The sequence below is a fragment of the Ranitomeya variabilis genome, chromosome 2 (genome assembly GCF_051348905.1).
Source record: "Ranitomeya variabilis isolate aRanVar5 chromosome 2, aRanVar5.hap1, whole genome shotgun sequence".
NCBI lineage: Eukaryota > Metazoa > Chordata > Amphibia > Anura > Dendrobatidae > Ranitomeya > Ranitomeya variabilis.
Window position 1 is genome coordinate 702,580,126 of NC_135233.1, and position 24,622 is coordinate 702,604,747.

At 44.0% G+C, this 24,622-nt stretch overlaps 3 protein-coding genes across 4 annotated transcripts in view; 2 read left to right on the top strand and 1 right to left on the bottom strand.

The window, feature by feature from the left end:
- Nucleotides 1-21,308, top strand: part of LOC143807646 (uncharacterized) — a 1,106,746-nt gene extending 1,085,438 nt beyond the window's left edge. The window contains exon 158 of the mRNA XM_077289447.1: nt 19,884-21,308. Within this exon, the coding sequence (XP_077145562.1) occupies nt 19,884-19,939 (56 nt within the window). The 3' untranslated portion in view covers nt 19,940-21,308. The remainder of the gene's footprint in view (nt 1-19,883) is intronic.
- LOC143807647 (uncharacterized) overlaps nt 1-24,622 on the bottom strand; it is a 255,796-nt gene that overhangs the window by 22,168 nt on the left and 209,006 nt on the right. The gene's annotated exons all lie outside the window — the stretch shown is intronic.
- LOC143803926 (uncharacterized) overlaps nt 23,048-24,622 on the top strand; it is a 123,560-nt gene continuing 121,985 nt past the window's right edge. The window contains exon 1 of the mRNA XM_077281683.1: nt 23,048-23,159. Coding sequence (XP_077137798.1) covers nt 23,048-23,159 — 112 coding nt within the window. The remainder of the gene's footprint in view (nt 23,160-24,622) is intronic.

Here is a 24,622-nt window from a genome sequence, read left to right on the forward strand (position 1 = left end):
TCTGTCCATTTTGAGAGTTTAATGGAACAAACAAATTTAATGCTCCAGATTCTCAACTAGCTCAAAGGAAGGTCAGGTTTATAGGTCCTCTAATCAGCCAAACTGTTTTCAGCTGTGCTAACATACTTGCTCAAATGTTTTCAAGGGTATTCTAACCATCCATTAGCCTTCTAACACAGTTAGCAAACACAAAGTACCATAAGAGCACTGGAGTGATGGTGTTAGGGTTAGCGGAACGCACCAAATAATTATAAGGATGGTATGAGGTGCGTTCGCAGCCCAGGGTCCACCGTGCAGAGATGGAACCTGCTGCTGAGTAATGACGGACTATATGGCGGTATAATGTGGATACACACAGGTTAGCTTCACCCGGTATGAAGGAAGCGAACCCTGCTGTGTCACAGGGCCGCGGTACCGCACAAAGAGCCCAAGCAAAGAGTCGCAGAACTCTGTCCCAAGAGTCAGGGAAAGAGTTCCTCTAGACCTCTTGCGCTCGACACCACTACTGGGGTGTCAGAGATTAACATAATAAACTATTGCACAAGAGTGTGTGCAGTGCCGCTCTGGTGGACGCAACTAACCACCCAGACTTAGGTCAGGAAAGCGCTCTATTAGCGCACGGCGCCACACTGGCAGTCACTGCTATCAGACGCTGTATCGTGTGCTAGCTGTGTGGGATAGCACTGTCAGTCGCTAGATAGCTTCCACCATTCGCAAACAGTCAACAACACTAGGGATGGGAATGATTCAGAGCTTTCATCCATCGTCAGGCATACAACCACACACACAATAATAAGTTTATACTAGCGCATGGCCGTGCAGCCATGCAAACCTTTTATAGCGGAAGCTCTCCAGGATTTTCCTAGTGGTCAAATAGGAGCTGCTACAGGACCTGAGCATGTAACCCCCGACATCCAATGAGAGGTCATCCCTTGGGCATGCTCAGAAGAAGAAAAGCAGGGCTTAGTTCCAGGGATGCCTGCTCGCTGCTGATCAGTACTGGTTACAATGGCTGAGCCTGGAAGGACAGCAGTCACCAGCCGCACAGTATCAGCTTGAGCCAGACGCTGGGACAGATGCCTCTGCTGAGCAGGCTCCACTGCAGCTGGAGTAGAATTGGAGACCGCAGCAGAGGTAGCTCGAGATTCTCCCTGTGCAGCGGCAGCAACTCGACACCTAACATTACCCCACCTCCTAGGGCCCCCCTCCTTGGGCCTTGCTACGCTCAAAGGCAGCAATGAACTGAGGAGCCCGAATGTGCTCAACAGGCTCCCAAGACCTGCCCTCTAGGCCATGACCCTTCCCATCCATCAAATAGAATTTTTTGCCACGTACCACCTTACACCCCATGATGGCATTCACCTCGTATTCGTCCGTGGACGAGCCCGATGTCCCATCAGATGACTCGGAAAACCGGAACATGTGGACAGGCTTTAGGAGGGACACTGTTGTGAATTTGCTTTTTGCTCCCTCTAGTGGTTACTAGTTTTTTGACTCTGGTTTTTCTGTCATTCCTTTTATCCGCACCTGGGTCGTTAGTTAGGGGTGTTGCTATATAAGCTCCCTGGACCTTCAGTTCAATGCCTGGCAACGTAGTTATCAGAGCTAGTCTGCTGTGCTCTTGTCTACTGATCCTGGTTCCAGTTATATCAGCTAAGTCTGCCTTTTGCTTTTTGCTATTTGTTTTGGTTTTGTATTTTTGTCCAGCTTGTTCCAAATCTATATCCTGACCTTTGCTGGAAGCTCTAGGGGGGCTGGTGTTCTCCCCCCGGACCGTTAGACGGTTCGGGGGTTCTTGAATTTCCAGTGTGGATTTTGATAGGGTTTTTGTTGACCATATAAGTTACCTTTCTTTATTCTGCTATCAGTAAGCGGGCCTCTCTGTGCTAAACCTGGTTCATTTCTGTGTTTGTCATTTCCTCTTACCTCACCGTCATTATTTGTGGGGGGCTTCTATCCAGCTTTGGGGTCCCCTTCTCTGGAGGCAAGAAAGGTCTTTGTTTTCCTCTACTAGGGGTAGCTAGATTCTCCGGCTGGCGCGTGTCATCTACAATCAACGTAGGAATGATCCCCGGCTACTTCTAGTGTTGGCGTTAGGAGTAGATATATGGTCAACCCAGTTACCACTGCCCTATGAGCTGGATTTTTGTATTCTGCAGACTTCCACGTTCCTCTGAGACCCTCGCCATTGGGGTCATAACAGTTTGCCAGGCCAGTATTAAATGTTTAATGCATTGCAGAAGAGGGATTATAAGAAAGAAGATTCTGAGGTTTTTTTTTCTTCTTCCCCTTTACCTCAGAGTGGCTATGCTTGCTGCAGACATGAATGTCCAGACCTTGATTACAAGTGTGGACCAGCTGGCTACTCGTGTGCAGGGCATACAAGACTATGTTATCAGAAATCCTAGGTCAGAACCTAAAATACCGATTCCTGAACTGTTTTCCGGAGACAGGTTTAAGTTTAGGAATTTCGTGAATAATTGTAAATTGTTTTTGTCCCTGAGACCCTGTTCATCTGGAGATTCTGCTCAGCAAGTAAAAATTGTTATTTCGTTCTTACGGGGCGACCCTCAGGATTGGGCTTTTTCGCTGGCGCCAGGAGATCCGGCATTGGCTGACCTTGATGCGTTTTTTCTGGCGCTCGGTTTACTTTATGAGGAACCCAATCTTGAGATTCAGGCAGAAAAGGCCTTGCTGGCTATGTCTCAGGGGCAGGACGAGGCTGAAGTGTATTGCCAAAAATTTCGGAAATGGTCCGTGCTGACACATTGGAACGAGTGTGCACTGGCCGCTAATTTTAGAAATGGCCTTTCTGAAGCCATTAAGAATGTTATGGTGGGTTTTCCCATTCCCACAGGTCTGAATGATACTATGGCACTGGCTATTCAAATTGACCGGCGGTTGCGGGAGCGCAAAACCGCAAATTCCCTCATGGTGTTGTCTGAACAGACACCTAATTCGGTGCAATGTGATAGAAAAACCGCAAATTCCCTCATGGTGTTGTCTGAACAGACACCTGATTTAATGCAATGTGATAGAATCCTGACTAGAAATGAGCGGAAAATTCATAGACGCCGGAATGGCTTGTGCTACTACTGTGGTGATTCTACACATGTTATCTCAGCATGCTCTAAACGTATAGCTAAGGTTGTTAGTCCTGTCACCGTTGGTAATTTGCAACCTAAATTTATTCTGTCTGTAACTTTGATTTGCTCACTGTCATCTTATCCTGTCATGGCGTTTGTAGATTCAGGTGCTGCCCTGAGTCTCATGGATCTCTCATTTGCTAAGAGCTGTGGTTTTACTCTTGAACCATTAGAAAATCCTATTCCTCTTAGGGGTATTGATGCTACACCATTGGCAGCAAATAAACCGCAGTATTGGACACAGGTTACCATGTGCATGACTCCTGAACACCGCGAGGTGATACGTTTCCTGGTTTTACATAAAATGCATGATTTGGTTGTTTTAGGGCTGCCATGGTTACAGACCCATAATCCAGTCCTGGACTGGAAGGCTATGTCAGTCTCAAGTTGGGGCTGTCGTGGTATTCATGGGGATTCCCTGCCTGTGTCTATTGCTTCTTCTACGCCTTCGGAAGTTCCGGAGTATTTGTCTGATTATCAGGATGTCTTCAGTGAGTCTGAGTCCAGTGCACTGCCTCCTCATAGGGACTGTGACTGTGCTATAGATTTGATCCCAGGCAGTAAATTTCCTAAGGGAAGACTGTTTAATCTGTCGGTACCTGAACATACCGCTATGCGTTCATATATCAAGGAGTCTTTGGAGAAAGGACATATTCGTCCGTCTTCTTCCCCTCTTGGTGCGGGATTCTTTTTTGTGGCAAAAAAGGACGGATCTTTGAGACCTTGTATTGATTATCGGCTTTTAAATAAGATCACTGTCAAATTTCAGTATCCTTTACCGCTGTTGTCTGACTTGTTTGCCCGGATTAAGGGTGCCAAGTGGTTCACCAAGATAGACCTTCGTGGTGCGTACAACCTTGTGCGCATTAAGCAAGGTGATGAATGGAAAACCGCATTCAATACGCCCGAAGGTCATTTTGAGTACTTGGTGATGCCTTTTGGGCTCTCCAATGCGCCTTCAGTTTTTCAGTCCTTTATGCATGACATTTTCCGGAAGTATCTGGATAAATTTTTGATTGTTTATCTGGATGATATTTTGGTTTTTTCTGATAATTGGGATTCGCATGTGGAGCAGGTCAGGTTGGTCTTTAAAATTTTGCGTGAAAATTCTTTGTTTGTCAAGGGCTCAAAGTGTCTCTTTGGTGTACAGAAGGTTCCCTTTTTGGGGTTCATTTTTTCCCCTTCTGCTGTGGAGATGGACCCAGTCAAGGTCCGAGCTATTCTTGATTGGACTCAGCCCTCGTCAGTTAAGAGTCTTCAGAAGTTCTTGGGCTTCGCTAACTTCTACCGTCGTTTTATCGCTAATTTTTCTAGCATTGTGAAACCTTTGACGGATATGACCAAGAAGGGCTCCGATGTAGCTAACTGGGCTCCTGCTGCCGTGGAGGCTTTCCAGGAGTTGAAACGCCGGTTTACTTCGGCGCCTGTTTTGTGCCAGCCTGACGTCTCACTTCCCTTTCAGGTTGAGGTGGATGCTTCGGAGATTGGGGCCGGGGCCGTTTTGTCGCAGAGAGGCCCTGGTTGCTCTGTTATGAAACCTTGTGCCTTTTTCTCTAGGAAGTTTTCGCCTGCCGAGCGAAATTATGATGTGGGCAATCGGGAGTTGTTGGCCATGAAATGGGCATTTGAGGAGTGGCGTCATTGGCTCGAGGGTGCTAAGCATCGTGTGGTGGTCTTGACTGATCACAAAAATCTGATGTATCTCGAGTCTGCTAAACGCCTTAATCCTAGACAGGCCCGCTGGTCATTGTTTTTCTCCCGCTTTGATTTTGTTGTCTCGTATTTACCAGGTTCAAAGAATGTGAAGGCCGATGCTCTTTCTAGGAGCTTTGTGCCTGATGCTCCTGGAGTCGCTGATCCTGTTGGTATTCTTAAAGATGGAGTTATCTTGTCAGCTATTTCTCCGGATCTGCGACGTGTGTTGCAGAGATTTCAGGCTGATAGGCCTGAGTCTTGTCCACCTGACAGACTGTTTGTCCCGGATAAGTGGACCAGCAGAGTCATTTCCGAGGTTCATTCCTCGGTGTTGGCAGGTCACCCGGGAATTTTTGGCACCAGAGATCTGGTGGCCAGGTCCTTTTGGTGGCCTTCCTTGTCAAGGGATGTGCGGTCATTTGTGCAGTCCTGTGGGACTTGTGCTCGAGCTAAGCCTTGCTGTTCTCGTGCCAGCGGTTTGCTCTTGCCCTTGCCTGTCCCGAAGAGACCTTGGACACATATCTCCATGGATTTCATTTCTGATCTTCCGCTATCTCAGGGCATGTCCGTTATCTGGGTGATATGTGATCGCTTCTCCAAGATGGTCCATTTGGTTCCTTTGCCTAAGCTGCCTTCCTCTTCCGATCTGGTTCCTGTGTTTTTCCAGAACGTGGTTCGTTTGCACGGCATCCCTGAGAATATTGTGTCAGACAGAGGATCCCAGTTCGTTTCCAGGTTCTGGCGATCCTTTTGTAGTAGGATGGGCATTGATTTGTCGTTTTCGTCTGCTTTCCATCCTCAGACTAATGGACAGACGGAGCGAACCAATCAGACTTTGGAGGCTTATTTGAGGTGTTTTGTCTCTGCTGATCAGGATGATTGGGTGACATTCTTGCCGTTGGCTGAGTTTGCCCTTAATAATCGGGCTAGTTCCGCCACCTTGGTTTCGCCTTTTTTCTGCAACTCTGGTTTCCATCCTCGCTTTTCTTCGGGTCATGTGGAGCCTTCTGACTGTCCTGGGGTGGATTCTGTGGTGGATAGGTTGCAGCAGATCTGGAGTCATGTGGTGGACAACTTGAAGTGGTCACAGGAGAAGGCTCAGCGCTTTGCCAACCGCCGCCGCGGTGTGGGTCCCCGACTACGCGTTGGGGATTTGGTATGGCTTTCTTCCCGCTTTGTTCCTATGAAGGTCTCCTCTCCCAAATTTAAACCTCGTTTTATTGGGCCTTACAAGATATTGGAAATCCTTAATCCTGTATCTTTTCGTCTGGATCTTCCTGTGTCGTTTGCTATTCACAATGTATTTCATAGGTCCTTGTTGCGGCGGTACATTGTGCCTGTAGTTCCTTCTGCTGAGCCTCCTGCTCCGGTGTTGGTTGAGGGCGAGTTGGAGTACGTGGTGGAGAAGATCTTGGATTCTCGCCTCTCCAGGCGGAGGCTTCAGTACCTGGTCAAGTGGAAGGGCTATGGTCAGGAGGATAATTCCTGGGTGGTCGCCTCTGATGTTCATGCGGCCGATTTAGTTCGTGCCTTTCATGCCGCTCATCCTGATCGCCCTGGTGGTCGTGGTGAGGGTTCGGTGACCCCTCACTAAGGGGGGGGTACTGTTGTGAATTTGCTTTTTGCTCCCTCTAGTGGTTACTAGTTTTTTGACTCTGGTTTTTCTGTCATTCCTTTTATCCGCACCTGGGTCGTTAGTTAGGGGTGTTGCTATATAAGCTCCCTGGACCTTCAGTTCAATTCCTGGCAACGTAGTTATCAGAGCTAGTCTGCTGTGCTCTTGTCTACTGATCCTGGTTCCAGTTATATCAGCTAAGTCTGCCTTTTTCTTTTTGCTATTTGTTTTGGTTTTGTATTTTTGTCCAGCTTGTTCCAAATCTATATCCTGACCTTTGCTGGAAGCTCTAGGGGGGCTGGTGTTCTCCCCCCGGACCGTTAGACGGTTCGGGGGTTCTTGAATTTCCAGTGTGGATTTTGATAGGGTTTTTGTTGACCATATAAGTTACCTTTCTTTATTCTGCTATCAGTAAGCGGGCCTCTCTGTGCTAAACCTGGTTCATTTCTGTGTTTGTCATTTCCTCTTACCTCACCGTCATTATTTGTGGGGGGCTTCTATCCAGCTTTGGGGTCCCCTTCTCTGGAGGCAAGAAAGGTCTTTGTTTTCCTCTACTAGGGGTAGCTAGATTCTCCGGCTGGCGCGTGTCATCTAGAATCAACGTAGGAATGATCCCCGGCTACTTCTAGTGTTGGCGTTAGGAGTAGATATATGGTCAACCCAGTTACCACTGCCCTATGAGCTAGATTTTTGTATTCTGCAGACTTCCATGTTCCTCTGAGACCCTCGCCATTGGGGTCATAACAGGACACATTAAAGGTGTTGTTGATGCCTAGGCGTGGAGGAAGGACCAGACGGTAGACCACAGGATTAACCTTTTCCAGGACCTTGAAGGGACCTAGGTAGCAAGGTGCAAACTTAGTGGACTCAACTCGTAGCCTGATGTTACGGGTGGAGAGCCACACTAAATCCCCAGGAGCAAAAGTCAGAGTGGGGCGCCGATATGCATCGGCGGAGACCCTCATTCCCTCCTTGTAGGCCCGGATAGCATTCTGTGTGCGGTCCCAAATGTCAGGTGCCTCCACAGCCCAGTCTGCCACCCTGGAGTCGGCGGAAGACATGGGCATGGGTACAGGAACCTGCGGATGCTGGCCGTAATTTACGAGGGATGGGGTCTGCCCAGTGGAGTCGGCAACAGCATTGTTCAGCGCTAACTCCGCCCATGTTAGCAAGGATGCCCAGTCATCCTGCCTGACTGAGACAAAATGTTGCAGGTATGTGACCAGGGTCTGGTTGGCCCTCTCTACCAACCCATTCATTTCGGAATGGTATGCTGAAGAGAGATTCAGCTCGATGCTGAGAAGACGACAAAGCTCTCTTCAGAACCGAGATGCAAACTGGGGACCCGGTCACTGAAAATTTTGTCTGGCATACGGTGTAGGCGGAAAACGTGCTTAATAAACAATGCCGCCAAGGCCCATGCAGAAGGTAGTCGTGGAAGAGGCACCAAGTGCACCATTTTGGAAAAATGGTTGGTGACTACCCAAATAATGGTGCAGCTACGGGACTTGGGTAAGCCCACCACAAAGTCCATCCCGACGATTTCCCAGGGCCTGTCCGCCACCAGCAGGGGGTAAAGTAGCCCAGCAGGCCATTGTCGAGGAGACTTATTCTTGGTGCAGGAAACACACGCCCGAATATAGTCTCCGATGTCACGGGCCATATGCGGCCACCATTACATCCTCACCAGAAGCTCAGATGTCCTCTTGGTCCCAAAATGTCCACCCACCCTGGACAAGTGAGCCCAAGAAAAAACCTCCGGGCCCAAATTAGATGGCACAAAGGTCTTGCCCGGGGGCAGAGACTCTAACAAAACCGCGGCCACTGTCCTCAGGCTCTCCGAAGGGACAATGAACCGAGGCTCCTCCTCCTATACTGATGACACTACAGAGCGGGAGAGAGCGTCGGCACGGATGTTCTTCTCCCTGGAAAGATAATGGAGGGTTAAGTGGAAGCGGGAGAAGAACAAGGACCATCTAGCCTGGTGAGAGTTTAGCCGCTAGGCAGTCTGCAAATAAAGCTAATTTTTGTGGTCGGTATACACTTGGAAGGGAAAATGAGTCCCCTCCAGGCGGTGTATCCACTCCGAGAAGGCCAACTTCATAGCTAGCAACTTCCTGTCCCCGATGGAATAATTCCTCTCCGCTGGTGAGAAGGTCTTGGAGAAAAAGGAGCAAGGATGCTTCCGACCTTGAGCATCCTTTTGGAAGAGGACTGCTACAGCACCGACAGATGAGGCATCCACCTCCATTATAAATGGTTTATCTACATCGGGGCGATGTAGGATGGGAGTGCTAGCAAAATGAGACTTATTAGAAAGGAAGGCCTGGGAGACCTCCTCCGACCACAATTTGGGATTTGCTTGGTGAGGGCTACCAAGGGAGCTACCAAAGTTGAGAAGTGGGGAATGAACTGGCAATAATAGTTAATGAACCCCATAAAGCGCTGCACCGCATTGAGAGAATAGGGTTTCTGCCAGTCCATCACAGCCTGTAGCTTGGCAGGGGCCCCCTGAGGAAGCGGTGACTTTTGAACGTGAAACGTGCGTTGGGGTATGTGACCAGGATCCAGACGGGACCTTTACTTCACTTCACATGGGTAATTAAATTTGGTTTATTGCATTGTTTGCACATCGGTTCATGGCCATTATAATAGCACTTTATGCGCTCATACTATTAAGTCAGGCCGTTTGATACCAGTGGATATTCTCATGTGCACTGGCTAGTAGCACATTGTTGTATGTTTACAAGCCAACAATATATTGTGTCACTGTCCTGGACTGTGGTTTTAGGTCACTTATGTATCAAGGGATTTAGTCACGAAACTGTCACTTTTTCTTATATGGTAATACTATGTTTATGAAAATTTTGTGTTTTCAATAAATTTTGTACTTTTGGTCTACTTTGCTGGCTATTATTTGACTCATGGTTCTCCTATTTTAGTTGGCATAGAGGGAGTTTGCCTGTAGGAGGTCAAAGACTTTGCAAACATCTCTCCGGTGGGAGTTTATATGTGGAGAGTAGTGTTGAGCGATACCGTCCGATACTTGAAAGTATCGGTATCGGAAAGTATCGGCCGATACCGGCAAAATATCGGATCCAATCCGATACCGATACCCGATACCAATACAAGTCAATGGGACTCAGGTATCGGACGGTATTCCTGATGGTTCCCAGGGTCTGAAGGAGAGGAAACTCTCCTTCAGGCCCTGGGAACCATATAAATGTGTAAAATAAAGAATTAAAATAAAAAAAATCGCTATACTCACTTGTCCGACGCAGCCGGGACCTCGGCGATTGTAAGCGGCAGCGTTGTTTCTTTAAAATTCGCGCTTTTACTTGCTTACGTGAATTCCCGGCTTCTGATTGGTCAGGGCGGCCATGTTGCCGGGACTCGGACCAATCACAGCAAGCCGTGACGAAATTACGTCACGGCTTGCTGTGATTGGTCCGCGTCCCGGCAATATGGCGCCGTGACCAATCACAAGCCGTGACGTCACGGGAGGCTGGACACGCGCGCTTTTCAAAATAAGCGCGTGTCCAGCCTCCCGTGACGTCACGGCTTGTGATTGGTTAATGGCGGCCATGTTCCTGGGACGCGGACCAATCACAGCAACCCGTGACGTAATTTCGTCACGGCTTGCTGTGATTGGTCCGCATCCCGGCAATATGGCGCCGTGACCAATCACAAGCCGTGACGTCACGGGAGGCTGGACACGCGCGCTTTTCAAAATAAGCGCGTGTCCAGCCTCCCGTGACGTCACGGCTTGTGATTGGTTAATGGCGGCCATGTTGCCGGGACGCGGACCAATCACAGCAAGCCGTGACGTAATTTCGTCACGGCTTGCTGTGATTGGTCCGAGTCCCGGCAACATGGCCGCCCTGACCAATCAGAAGCCGGGAATTCACGTAAGCAAGTAAAAGCGCGAATTTTAAAGAAACAACGCTGCCGCTTACAATCGCCGAGGTCCCGGCTGCGTCGGACAGGTGAGTATAGCGATTTTTTTTATTTTAATTCTTTCTTTTACACCTTTTTACATTAATGTTGTTTCGATACCGATATCCGATATTACAAAAATATCGGATCTCGGTATCGGAAATTCCGATACAGCAAGTATCGGCCGATACCCGATACTTGCAGCATCGGAATGCTCAACACTAGTGGAGAGTAGATGAGAATATCATCCAGATAGACTACGACCGAGGTGGTGAGCATATCCTGGAAGATATCATTCACAACATCTTGGAAAACGGCAGGAGCATTACAGAGCCCGAAGGGCATCACCAGGTATTCATAGTGCCTGTCCCTGGTGTTCAATGCCGTCTTTCATTCGTCCCCCTCGCGGATGCGAATCAGGTTGTAATCACCCCGCAGATTAAGCTTAGTAAATACCCTCACTCCCCGCAACCTATCGAATAGCTCAGATATCAGAGGCAGAGGGTATTTGTTCTTAACGGTGATTGTGTGAAGACCCCTGTAATCTATGCATGGATGTAGTTCTCCGTTCTTCTCCTGCATGAAGAAGAACTCCGCCCCTGCAGGTGACACTGACTTCCTAATGAATCCTCTTGCCTGATTCTCCTGAATGTAATGGGTCACCGTCTCTGTCTCTGGGAGAGATAGGGGATAGACTCAACCCCGGAGAGGCTCTGCACCAGGCAAGAGGTCAATAGGACAGTCATACACAGGGGTGGAAGAGTCTCTGCAGCCCTCTTGGAGAATACGTCCGCATAGGGCCAGTAGTGCTTGGGGAGAGAAGAAAGATCTGTGGGTACTTCAGTAGTAGTATCTGAACGCACTCCCTCAGACATTTACCCTCACAAGATTCATTCCATCCCAGAATTCTCCCAGAGGACCACTCTATATGAGGAGAGTGGTTACATAGCCATGGTATCCCTAACAGATCCTCATCAATTCCCTCAGGAATAACTAGCAGGGAGATAATCTTCTGATGGGATGGAGACATGGATAAAGTAAATGGGATGTTCTGGTGTGTTATTTGTGAGGGCAGAGTTGACCCATTCACCACTTGTACAGTCACCAGGAGTATTGCATAGCATTGGGCAAAGGCAGAGGACATACAATTCCCTTCTGCCCCGTAATCCACACACAGCTCAACTGTAAGAGTGGACGGGCCAAAGGTGATTGTCCCTTTGAAGGACAGTTCGGAGGAAAACGTCGCCGTGTCTAGTGTACCTCCTCCAACCTCCACTAGACGCTGATGTTCTCCCTACCGCTGGGAACATCTGGAGGCAAGATGTCCTGACCGCCGGCAGACATGACAAACCTTGAGTGCACGAGTAATCCGAGACTTAGATCCAGCTCGTGACACCTCCATGGCCTCATGTGGCTCGGATGCCTGGACCGGAGATTCCAGAGGTATGGCGAAGGTGGGAGCCAACCGAAACCTCTGCCTACACTGGGCTCGCTCCAACCTTTGCTCGTTAAAACAAAGATCTATGCTAGTTGATACTGCAATTAGCTCGTCCAGTGTGGTGGGAATCTCCCTAGTGGCAAAAGCGTCCTTCACATGGTCAGCCAGCCCCCTCCAAAATACAGGGATGAGGGCTTTATCCGGCCACTCCAGCTCAGATGCTAAAGTCCGTAAGTGGACGGAAAAATGGCTGACCAAGGATGAGCCCTGTGTCAGTGCCAGCAGTTGGAGCACCATATCATGTGTGACTTGGGGTCCCAAAAAGACCTGTGTCAGAGTGCTCAGGAACCGCAGAGCACTCTGCACCACATGATCGTCACGCTCCCACAGCGGTGTAGCCCACTCCAACGCCCTGTCCGACAAGAGAGATATTATGAATCCCACTTTAGTCCACTCTGAGGGGAAACGTGCAGCCAGAAGCTCAAGATGTATGCATACTGGTTCAAGAATCCCCTGCATGACTTGCTATCGCCACAGTACTTATCTGGTAGCAGGAGGCGGGATAAGGTCGGAACAGGGGTGGCAGTGGACAAACTAGCTGAAGCCACGCTAGCAGCCTGAACACCTACTGCAGTAACATCCACAGCCGAGGTTGTGCGCTCGAGAGCCATCAACCTGCCCTCCAGCTGCTGGATGTACCACTGCAGTCACTGTTCATCCGCCATTACTAGCCAGACCCTGCGGCTAGTATAATGTTAAGGCTAGCGGAACGCACCAAATTATTATAAGGATGGTATAAGGTGTGTTCGCAGCCAGGGGTCCACCATGCAGAGATGGAACCTATATGGTGAAATAATGTGGATACACACATGGGTTAGCTTCACCCGGTGTGAAGGAAGTGAACCCTGTTGCGTCACAGGGCCGTGGTACTACACAAAGAGCACAAGCAAAGAGTCACAGAACTCTGTCCCAAGACTCAGGGAAAGAGTTCCTCTAGACCTCTTGCACTCGACACCGCTACTGGGGTGTCAGAGATTAACAGAACTAATAAACTACTGCACAAGAGTGCATGCAGTGCCACTCTGGCGGTCGCCACTAATCACGCAGACTTAGGTCAGGAAAGCGCTCTATTAGCGCACGGGGCCGCACTGGCGGTCACTGCTATCAGATGCTGTATCGTATGCTAGCTGTGCGGGATAGCACTGTCAGGCGCTAGGTAGCTTCCACCATTCGCAAACGGTCAACAACACTAGGGATGGGAATGATTCGGAGCTTTCATCCATCAACAGGCATACAACCACACACAATAATAAGTTTTTACTAGCGCATGACCGTGTGGCCATGTGAACCTTTTATAGCGAAAGCTCTCCAGGACCTTCCTAGTGGTCCAATAGGAGCTGCTACAGGACCTGAGCATGTGACCCCCAACCTCCAATGAGAGGTCGTCCCTTGGGCATGCTCCAAAGAAGAAAAGCAGGACTTAGTCCCAGGGACACCTGCTCGCCGCTGATCAGTACTGGTTACAATGGCTGAGCATGGAAGGACAGCAGTAACCAGCCACACAGTATCAGCTTGAGCTAGATGCTGGGACTGACTTCTCTGCTGAGCAGGCTCCACTGTGGCTGGAGGAAAATGGGAGACCGCAGCAGAGATGGTGCAGCAGAGATGGTGCAGCAGAGATGGTTTGAGATTCCCTCTGTGCAGCGGCCAGAACTTGACACCTGACAGATGGTTGTTGGAATTGGGCTTCTATACACTTATGAACATATTGCATTGCAAACCAGATGTTTGCAGCTAGAATAGTCATTTACCACATCAACAATGTATAGAGTGTATTTCTGAATGATTTAATGTTAGCTTGATTGGAAAAAACTGTGCATTTCTTTAAAAAATAAGGAAATTTCTAAGTGACCCTAAACTTTTACACGGTAGTGTATATGTGTCACTTAGGTGAGGTTTTTGTTTTCCAGAAAATTTAGACTGATTCAAAATTTTTATTTTTTTCAAAGTCAATAATTTTGACTCCAGTGTCCCCCTTGTGTGATTTTATGTATACCAGTTATTTTGCCAGTAATGTTGCACCATTTAGCTAAAAAAAAAAGGACAAAACAGGTCAAAAAGAAAAATATAGACAATTTTTTATTTTGCGCAAAATTGATGAACTAAATGCACCACTTTTCAAAAAATTTGGAGCACAATAAAGTAAAGACAAAAAAGAAAAAGTAACTTAAATATACAAATGATGTATTGGGGTCTTTTTGTTTTTGCATCTCATACTTCAGTATCTTTTTGGAAATATTCCAAAGATATCTAGGTGCTAAAAACCCATCTCAAAAATGTGCTACTGGCATTGACACAAGAAGTATTACAGCACTAATATAGGTACATTTGAGACAGTGTCCAAAAACAGCACTAACACATTATTGGATGCAAGCGTACATGTAAAATAGGAGATTGTAAGACATCTTCTACATTTAATGAGGCTGCCACAGGAAAGAGAAAAAATAATAAATAAAACTGAATGCTTTTTGTTGCTTCAGTAGCATTCTTTTTTATGACACTCTTGTAATACCTTTTTTAAAAGCATTTATGTAAGTAATTATTTACAAAAGTGTAATGTTAAGTTCCTAGTTATATATGAACATTTTTCTGTATTGTATGGAATTGCTGGAGTTGTGTTTTATAGCTACAAATAATAAACACATTTTTTCTGCTGTCATGTTCCTTGTCTTAGCTAGAAATGAGTAAATTAGAAAATGTCACAAGCACTTTGACAAAACAAAGTTGTGTATATAATATTGTGTTTAGAACTTGTGTATCATTTAATCAGCATTGTCGTGGTGAAATCTTACTTGATGCTGTGGCAACAGAGAAAAGCAAATATTAATGACATCGCTTTATCAATGGCTTGAGGCATTTGTTTCATCATCTCTGCAGTTTCGGGAAAAGAATTAGTTCATTACTTGAAACATTCTAAGTCATACTTTATGAGTGAAATGTAAAGGAATTAAAAAATATCAGTAGGAAAGACAATCGTTTCTTCTTTTATATGATGAACTGATAGATCGCAAAAATATAGTGTGGCTGGAGTATGCATGACATGTAATTACCAGCTGTCTTTCAAGATGTACTTTGTATACTTCATTCATTTTATACTTCACTGTAATTCTACAGCAATGCAGTTCATATACTGTAGTGTTCATTATTTCCAATAATTTTGGAGGGCAAATAGTACTTTGTATCAGGATTTGTATGTGCAATGTTTGTATGTACACATTTTGTATAATTTTTAAGGCTTAAGGTAGACTTAAGTCCATTGAATTCAACCCATAACACAACATGTTGATCTAAAGCTAGGCAAAAGGCAAAAATCCCATGGGGAGATGCTAATAGCTCCATGCTAGGGGAAAAATTTCCTCCAGACTCCACATACGGGCAGTCAGTATAGTTCTCTGGATCAACATCCCATCACAGGATCTTGTACCCATAAGGAAGGTATCTAGGCACTCTTGGGAACTTTTGTAGTAAATAGTGATGAGCGAGCTTGCTCATTACTCGAGTTTTCAGAGCATGCTCAGGTGTTCTCCGAGTATGTTGGTCATGCACAGTCTATGAGCACGCCCAAGATACTCTGAGAACACCCGAGCATGCTCGGAAAACTCGAGTAACAAGCACACTCACTCATCACTAGTATTAAATCAACCATTACAACATTATGTGGCAGAGAGTTCCATGATATCACTGCTGTTGCAGAAAAAGAATTGCTGTTTGTGATTATTATTAAATCTTCTTTTCTCTAGATGTAGAGGATGCCCCATTGTCACTGTCACAGGCATGAAGTATAAAAAGATATTAAAATTCAGCTCTGTATGCACTTCACAAGGTCATTGATAAATATGTTAAAAAGAAGAGGGCCCAATGCAGCCCCCTGTAGTATCTCCCTGTTAACTGTAACTCAATCCAAGTGTATTCCATTAAAGGTAAACTGTCAGGTCCCCTGTGTCCCCAGAAACACCAACAGTTGTGTGTACCTATCTAAATACCCTGTCTAGCAGTCCCTTTATTATATTAAACACATAAACAGATCATTAGAAAAAGTATTTCTTAAGCCCATTTATGATATGTAAATGAACATTTTGATTAGTTGACGGGGCATTAGTTTTCCCAGACTAGTCTATCTACTTAGCATGTTATCATGTCATCATGATAACATGGCTTATAAGGGCCTGCATCATCGCCAGCACTATAGAAATCTCATGTGTGGGGCTTTTTGCCCTCACTACATTGAGCCACTGATGCCGGGTATATGCATGCCGGCTTCAGAGATGCGCGATACGCATGATCGGACGTGCAGAAGAGAAAAAAAAAGATCTTTTCTACTGTAATCCAAATATAGAAGAGTGCCAAAACTCACTTACATAACATTTTCTCCTGTACTCATTCTTATATACGTCCACAGTAACTTAAATATTTAATACCAAGTTGACAGCTTAATGTAAAACACTATTAAACCTTATTAAATTGCAGATGCACAAATTTCATTGACCTCCTGAGTCTCCTCTATTCCAACTTCTGCCACCCTGCTTTTCTAGTAACATTGGCCACTATTAAAGCATATATGCATGAGATGAATAATTGACTGTATTTTCCCATGAATAGCCGTTGTTACCAGAAAAGCAGGGTAGCAGCCTCATTCAGAGAGTAAAGAATCTATAGTGGCTCATTATATTTATTTTAACTCCTCAAAAACACAAAATGCAATAATACCACACCTCCCTAAAAATGAAATAAAAAGGGACTAAAGTGTATGATATATCACAAATTGGCATCAGGAAAACCAACAGCTAAATCATGCCTTACAGACATGTAGAATAAAAATGTTGTAGGTCTCAGAAAATAGCGACACAAACCAATTATTTTTTTTTTACAAAATTAAAAAATGTCACCACTTAAATATAAAAAATGTACATAAGTTTGATATTGCTATAATTGTACTGATCTGGAGAATCATGTTACAAGATCAATTTTAGCCTGCAATGAACATGATAAAGCAAAATCCCCACAAAAGATAGCAGAATTGCATTTTTTTAATCATTGCATCTCACTTGGAGTGTTCTTAACATTTTTCAGTGCATTGTATGGTAAAATGAGTATTGTCATTCAAAAGTACCACTTGATCAGCAAGAAAACAAGCGATGGAAGAAAAGGAGATAAAATTCAAACTTAAAATGAAAATTATTAGTACTGAAAGGTCCACTGAGACTAAGCTCACATGAGTGTATAAAAACAGTCTTCCAATTTTCATACAGAAAAGAAAATAATTTTCAACTAAATTGTTATCTATGTACCATCCTTATGTCGTCCTTTTTATACATCCGCAGAACAAATACGGTTTCCTATGTTAAAGATCTGCAATGTATCCATGAAAAAATAGATCTAAGTCGACCTTTAACTATGGTAGCTCTGCATGGTCGGACACAACCATCACACAGTGTCAGGGCCGGACTGGGACTAAAATTCAGCCCTGGCATTTGAAGTTACACAGGCCCACTTGTCACATGGTGACTGTATAATATCTTTGTACACTTGTAGGCAGGGCCGGTTTTAAACAAACTGGGGCCCTAGGCAAAGTTTAAAATGGGATCCCAAATGCTAACATATTGCACATCACACAAAAACATTTTGGTTGTATTTACATGCGCTGAGTTCAGGCCCCTAAATGAGTTTGATCGACAATACTGAAGTTGTTCAATGCTTGTTTCCTGGACTCTTTCCACCAACTGAGGAATAATGATGGGACAGAACGATCAATAATAGATCACTAACAGATCACCATACAGTATCATGTTATCAGCAGCACATCTACAGTTTACACCGGCGATGTGCTGATGAGAACAATGATTTTTGTTCCAGCAAAAACAATCTGAATATGCAGCATTTTACTTGTTTAGTAAAATACACCCCATAGTCCTCCATATATTATAATGTGCACCACAGTCCTCCATATAGTATAATACACTCCCTATAGTCCTCCATATATTAAAATACACTGCTCAGTCCTCCATATAGCATAATACACTCTTCATAGTGCTCCATATAGTATAATGCACCACCATAGTCATCCATGTAGTACAATTCACTTCCCATAGTATAATGCACCCCATAGTTATTCATATAGTATAACGTATTCCCCATAGTCCTCAATACAGTATAATGCAGCCCACATATAGCATAATGGAGCCACCACCCTACAGAATATAATGCAGCCACCCCAGAGTATAATGCAGCCACCCCAGAGTATAATGCAGCCACCCCATAGAATATAATGCAGCCCCCTCATACTTTAATGCAGCCCCCTCATAGAGTATGATGCAATCACCCTTCAAAGAATATAAAAATAATACAGCCCCCCATAGAATATAATGAAGCCCCGAATAGAATATAGGACAGCCCACCTCCCCACAGAATATAATGCAGCCCCATCAAAGAGTATGAGCAATCATCCCTCATAAAATCTAATACAGCCCCCCACAGAATATAATACAGCCCACCTCCCCATAATATATAATGTAGCCCCCATAGAATATAATGCAGCCCCCATAGTATATAACACAGCCTCCCCATAGAATATAATATACCCCCATAGTATATAAAATGGCCTCCGCCATAGAATATAATATACCACCATAGTATATAGCAAAGCCCGCATAGTATATAGCACAACCCTCATAGTATATAGCACAACCCGCATAACAGTAACACAGCCCACGTAGTACTATACAGCACAGCCCACACAGTAGTATACAGCACAGCCCACACAGTAGTATACAGCACAGTCCACACAGTAGTTTACAGCACAGCCCACACAGTAGTATACAGCACAGCTCACATAGCAGTATACAGCACTGCCCTTGTAGCAGTATACAGCACAGCCCACGTAGCAGTATACAGCCCAGCCCAGGTAGCAGTATACAGCACAGTCCACGTAGCAGAATACAGCACAGCCCACATAGCAGTATACAGCACAGCCCACATAGCAGTATACAGCACAGCCCACATAGCAGTGTACAGCACAGCCCACGTAGCAGTATACAGCACAGCCCACGTAGCAGTATACAGCACAGCCCACTTAGCAGTATACAGCACAGCCCACATAGTGGTATACAGCACAGCCCGCATCTCTCCTCCCCCCCACCGAGAATGACCCCACAGTCCAGTAAAAAAAACCACACACTCCTCACCTCTCCTCGTGTCCGTGTTGTTCCCTGCTCCTGTCTCGGCGGCTGCCGCTGCACTGCCTGGGACACATTGAGTGTGCGCGTACCCACAGTGTCAGACGCAGAGTGGGGAATGATGAGAGAGAGGGCATCAGCAGATGCTCTCTCCTCCATCATTGCATTCAACTGTACCGGCGTCATAGACGCCGCTATAGTTGAATGCGGTGGCGATGCTGGTGGGGGGGGGGTGAGTCGGCATGCAGCAGCCCACTACTGGCACCGTCCCTTCTGGCATTTGCCAGAAGTGCCCGATGGCCAGTCCGGCCCTGCACAGTGTACAGCAGAGGCACATTTATAAGATTATCTCAGCACAGGAACATGTTATTTAATATATCCAGTTGTGAAAATTATTATTATCCAACATATATTAATTACAATGCACTGTCTTTGAAGGACAACTTATTTAATACATTTATTTATAAAGCAATTGCAACATATAGACTTGCAACAGCATCTTTAAGAATGGATTGGGTGTTTTGTAAAAATAGATAATCTTTGAGAAGAATAATAAATGTAGCAAAATCTTCACCTACAAAATATAGTATTCCCCATAGTAATTTTTTTAAAGCCGAATTCAATGTGGTTTGCAGCTAAACCTAAAGAAATATGCAGCTACGTGGAAAAATTAAATATGCCGATCGAAAGCGAACTTATAGCACAGTGCAAGAAAATAGTACCTTTTACAAAATATGCAAGCAAATATTCTCATTACTTTTTACTTTTCTACAGTATGTCTACCCCGACATATGTAAATCAATATTATATTTTTTTCACAGGCCAGAAGGTCTTGAAGCCTGAAGTAGCGGTTCATGGAGAGAAGCCAAGTATGTAGCTTTCTAAGATATATACAAGAGCAAAAAATATTTATTTGACTCAAATTCTTTATTGTACTATCTTTTGCTTTATTAAAACAAATGCATTTAAAAAAAAATCACTTTTAGAATCTACATGGAAAAATAAGTTACTTTGTAAATGCTTGACTTATCTTGTATTGATTATGTGTTTAACGGAATCTGAGGTTGGACTAGAGACCCTGATTTCAGCGATGCAGCGCTTAGTTTACTGGGTGCATCCGATGTGATAGATTCACAGTTTTCATTTCTTCAGATCTAGTTGAGCTCAGATGTTAGTATAACCCCATCCACACCACAGCTTTCTGTGTAATATCGTATAGTGACAGAGAGCTGCTAATCTGTGGTGGTGGATGGTTGGACTAGGATGCACATGGCCAGTTGTCCTGTTCTGATAATCTCCTATTAACAAAACATGAATTGTACTGAAATAGCAAAACTTAGCCCAGTAAGTGACACATACCTGGAATCAGACTCTCTTCCTCTACAACATGTTGCTGCTTGCTAACATAGCAAAAACCTGCTTGCTAAAAAAGCAAAAACCTGCTGACAGTCTCACTTTAAGGGCTTTCCCAAATTTGTAAAAAATGAAAAAAGGAGGAGAAAAGTGTGCTAAAAAAAATTAAACCTTTCCATGTTAGAATCATCACTGCTAAAGCACATTGATCCCTATTAGTCTTTGTTTACTGATCTGTAACAATGATATTACATCAACATATGACTGTTGCAGCCAACCACTAGCTTAGAGGACAGGCTACTGAGGCCAGTGATTGACTAAAGCGAAACAATACGCTGACACATTTCATCAGGTATATGAAGACATTGTGACAAGCACATAAGCAGCATCACCGAAATGTAGTGGAGCTATTGTCTCCAGTTAGCATAACAGACTCGTTAGAAAAATGTGATGAATCGATTGGCTGGGGCTCTAATGGTGTCCTCTGGGAAATGGATCTAGATATGTTACATGGTTTTCATTTATATAAAAAACTAACTAAAATGTGACTGCAATATCAAAAGAGTCTTAATAACCCCTTCCCATCATAAAATGTCTTATGTCGGGTCACCATGTAAGGAGCAGGCTCAGGAGCTGAGCCCACACCGTACCAGGCAGTTGCCAGCTTTACTGCATAACAAGCCTGCAATTTCAGTGACCTGAAAGCTCTCTGATCATTGTAGTTTAACTACTAAACTGCCACCTTCAACCTATGACAGTTGCATCTGTATGACATCAGTGCCAGTGCAAGCAATCACATGCCTTTATTGGCTCCACTTGATTCAATCATGGTGAACCATGACAGCCACCATCTTGGTCCTCCTATGATACCTACTCTTCAGGGGACATGCAGGACAGCATAGAGGGCGACAGTACTTTATGTCCCTCTTCTTTAACATATAGGCACTCCTTCTCTACAAGCAAGCATGTCCCCTGAAGAGTTGGCTTGGACGAAACGCGTAGGGACGAATTTATAAGGGAGAGTGCAGGGCTTCCTATGTATAGGGGTAGTTGTGGACTGCCCTTGTAAGGGCAGGAGTTTTGGGGATAGACTATTGACAGCCCCATAGGGATTGATATAGGGACTGTCATCCCTTCGTATCCTGGATGTCTACCTGACAGGGGAATATCCGGTACTCCGTTGCCCTCATGGTGGAATTGGTGAGACCGTTCCTTATTTATAATTATATCTATTAAATACCAGCAGGCATTGTTTACAATACATGCTATGACTGTGTCTTTTGGTCTTATGCAACTGAGTGCAGGAGAATTGCTGTAATCACATATGACATTGGCGGCACAGCTTTTTCATGTTCATTGCCTCAGTAATAAGGATTCTGACTGTTGTCTTTGCAGTCGAGTTCCTTTTTTATCCTTTATAGGGCTCACTAGTCTCTATGGACCATTACGTTATATGGTAGAGACCTAGCCCTGTTCTTTTTGGTATATTTTTCACTTGGGTGATTTGTTTGTTTTTTAGGTTACTTTTGAGTATTAAAAGTTACGTTTTATTAGTCCTCATTGCTGTATTGGGATTTGTTTATAGGATTATTTATATGATTGTATTTATTACATAGATTTGCTTTGTTACTAGTGACAGGTTCCCTCAAAGACATTATGGGTCAAAGAAAAGAACAACAAAAGCAAATCTTTTCTTTCATAATTTCCTGATTTTTTAAAAATTGTTTTAGCCACCTAAAAAAAGTATATCTATAACAGTACCAACATGAAGAAGAATAATATTGCCTTGTCATTTTTTCAGCACAAGGAACACCGTAAAAACCAAAACCAAAAGACAATTATGCAATCGCATTTTTTTGGCGTAATTTGAATGGTACAATGAATGTTGCTATTCAAAACTACAACTCATCCCCTCAAATAATAAACCCTCATAAGGCTATATTGATGTAAAAATAAAAAAAAATCTGACTCTCAGAAAAGGTTTAAAAATGAAAAAATGGAAACTCACCTATCGGGAAGGGGTTAAAGCAAAATAGGTAGCACAGGTATTTAATGTTTCATGTAAAATCTAATTATGGAAAGTTGTCAATATTCTATGAACAGATTATTTTTTCTTCCCAAACTCTGTTTCTATTTTAGTGTGAAGCTTACTATAAAAAAATGTATACATTTCAATTATGTTTACTGTATTGAAAACTTATATCTGTCTCTTGTAAACATTGTTAATTTTTTTTAACTTTATTAACTTTGGCTGCTTTGCTATAAAGCATAATACATTTATTCTGAAATTTTTGCCTTTTCTACTCCTACCGAATGCTGTGATGAAACATTATGTATTTATTTGAATATTAAATACAAATCATTTACTATTTTGTGGCTTTGCTATTGCTTACAAATATGGAAAGGATCCCTGTCATTTTGGTATAGTTTTTGTCATGGTTGCCAATTATATTAAAATCGTTGTTCATTACTTTGACAATTCCTTCTCAATTACCATACTCCCCTACAGAAAATAAAAATAGCCTGTACTCACCTCCGGTGCTAGCGTAATTCCAGAAATATCTGTGGCAAGTCTCCTGGGGCTTATGTGACATTATGTCATGTGAGCCCTGCTGCCAATCATCGACCACTAATGGGCCGCTTCATTCTCACTCTTTCTCGATGGGACATAACTGACATCCAGAGGAAGCAAGAGATCAGCAGCAGCTCTCACTTCTTCAAGATGTCAGTTTTGTCCAAAAGACGTAAGTGTAGTCACTGATTGGCTGCAAGGCTCACGGGACATAATGTTTTAACTTCCAATGGCACTTTACAGCTTGGAAAAATGGTGACCAGCGGCCGCCATTTCACTGAATCCCTGCTGAAATGAGTCACAAAATTAGAATTTTGGTGAATGCGGAGTTTTGTAATTGTTGAGCAGAATTTAATTCCACTCAAGTATATTCTCTATTACATAGTACAAAATCTGATGTATAAATTGTCTTAATTATTGAGCTTTTAGCACTTAAAAATTGAATTGAGCCTGAACAAAAACTTTGCGAATACTTTGTCTCCTTTCATATTGATTGCGTGTCATGAAGACTGTACCCTTGATCTAGCTGTATGCACTGTAAAATACAAGAAACATTTGAATTGCGTTGAGCATAATTATTACGGTATGTCAAATTTGACTTTTCTTATTTCCACTGGGCAGACAAATTAACTAGACTACATAAAGCAAATTAAAAATGTTTTTAAGTCCTTGAGTATTGTTGCTATTGAGTGTTGATTAATTGCTTGCATGAAAAAAAAGCTAGCTTTGAGCAAATGTTAATAACAATATAGAATGCATTATGTAATATTTGAGACATTATTATAGTCATTTATGAATATGAAGCTGTTTCATTAAAATAGCAGAAACACTACAGCTTTTTTAAGCCTCGTGTATAATACCGCGCTGCAGATACTTGTTATATACAGTACAGACCAAAAGTTTGGACACACCTCATTTAAAGATTTTTCTGTATTTTCATGAATATTAAAATTGTACATTCACACTGAAGGCATCAAAACTATGAATTAACACATATAGAATTATATACTTAACAAAAAAGTGTGAAACAACTGAAAATATGTCTTATATTCTAGGTTCTTCAAAGTAGCCACCTTTTGCTTTGATAACTGCTTTGCACACCCTTGGCATTCTCTTGATGAGCTTCAAGAGGTAGTCACCGGAAATGGTCTAACAACAATTTTGAAGGAGTTCCCAGAGATGCTTAGCACTTGTGGGCTCTTTTGCCTTCACTCTGCAGTCCAGCTCACCCCAAACCAGCTCTATTGGGTTCAGGTCTGGCGTAGCACCCCATCACTCTCCTTCTTGGTCAAATAGCCCTTACACAGCCTGGAGGTGTGTTTGGGGTCATTGTCCTGTTGAAAAATAAATGATGGTCCAACTAAATGCAAACTGGACGGAATAGCATGCCACTGCAAGATGTTGTGGTAGCCATGCTGGTTCAGTATGCCTTCAATTTTGAATAAATCCCCAACAGTGTCACCAGCAAAGCACCCCCCCACCATCACACCTCCTCCTCCCTGCTTCACGGTGGGAACCAGGCATGTAGAGTCCATCCGTTCACCTTTTCTGCGTCACACAAAGACACGGTGGTTGGAACCAAAGATCTCAAAATTTGGACTCATCAGACCAAAGCACAGATTTCCACTGGTCTAA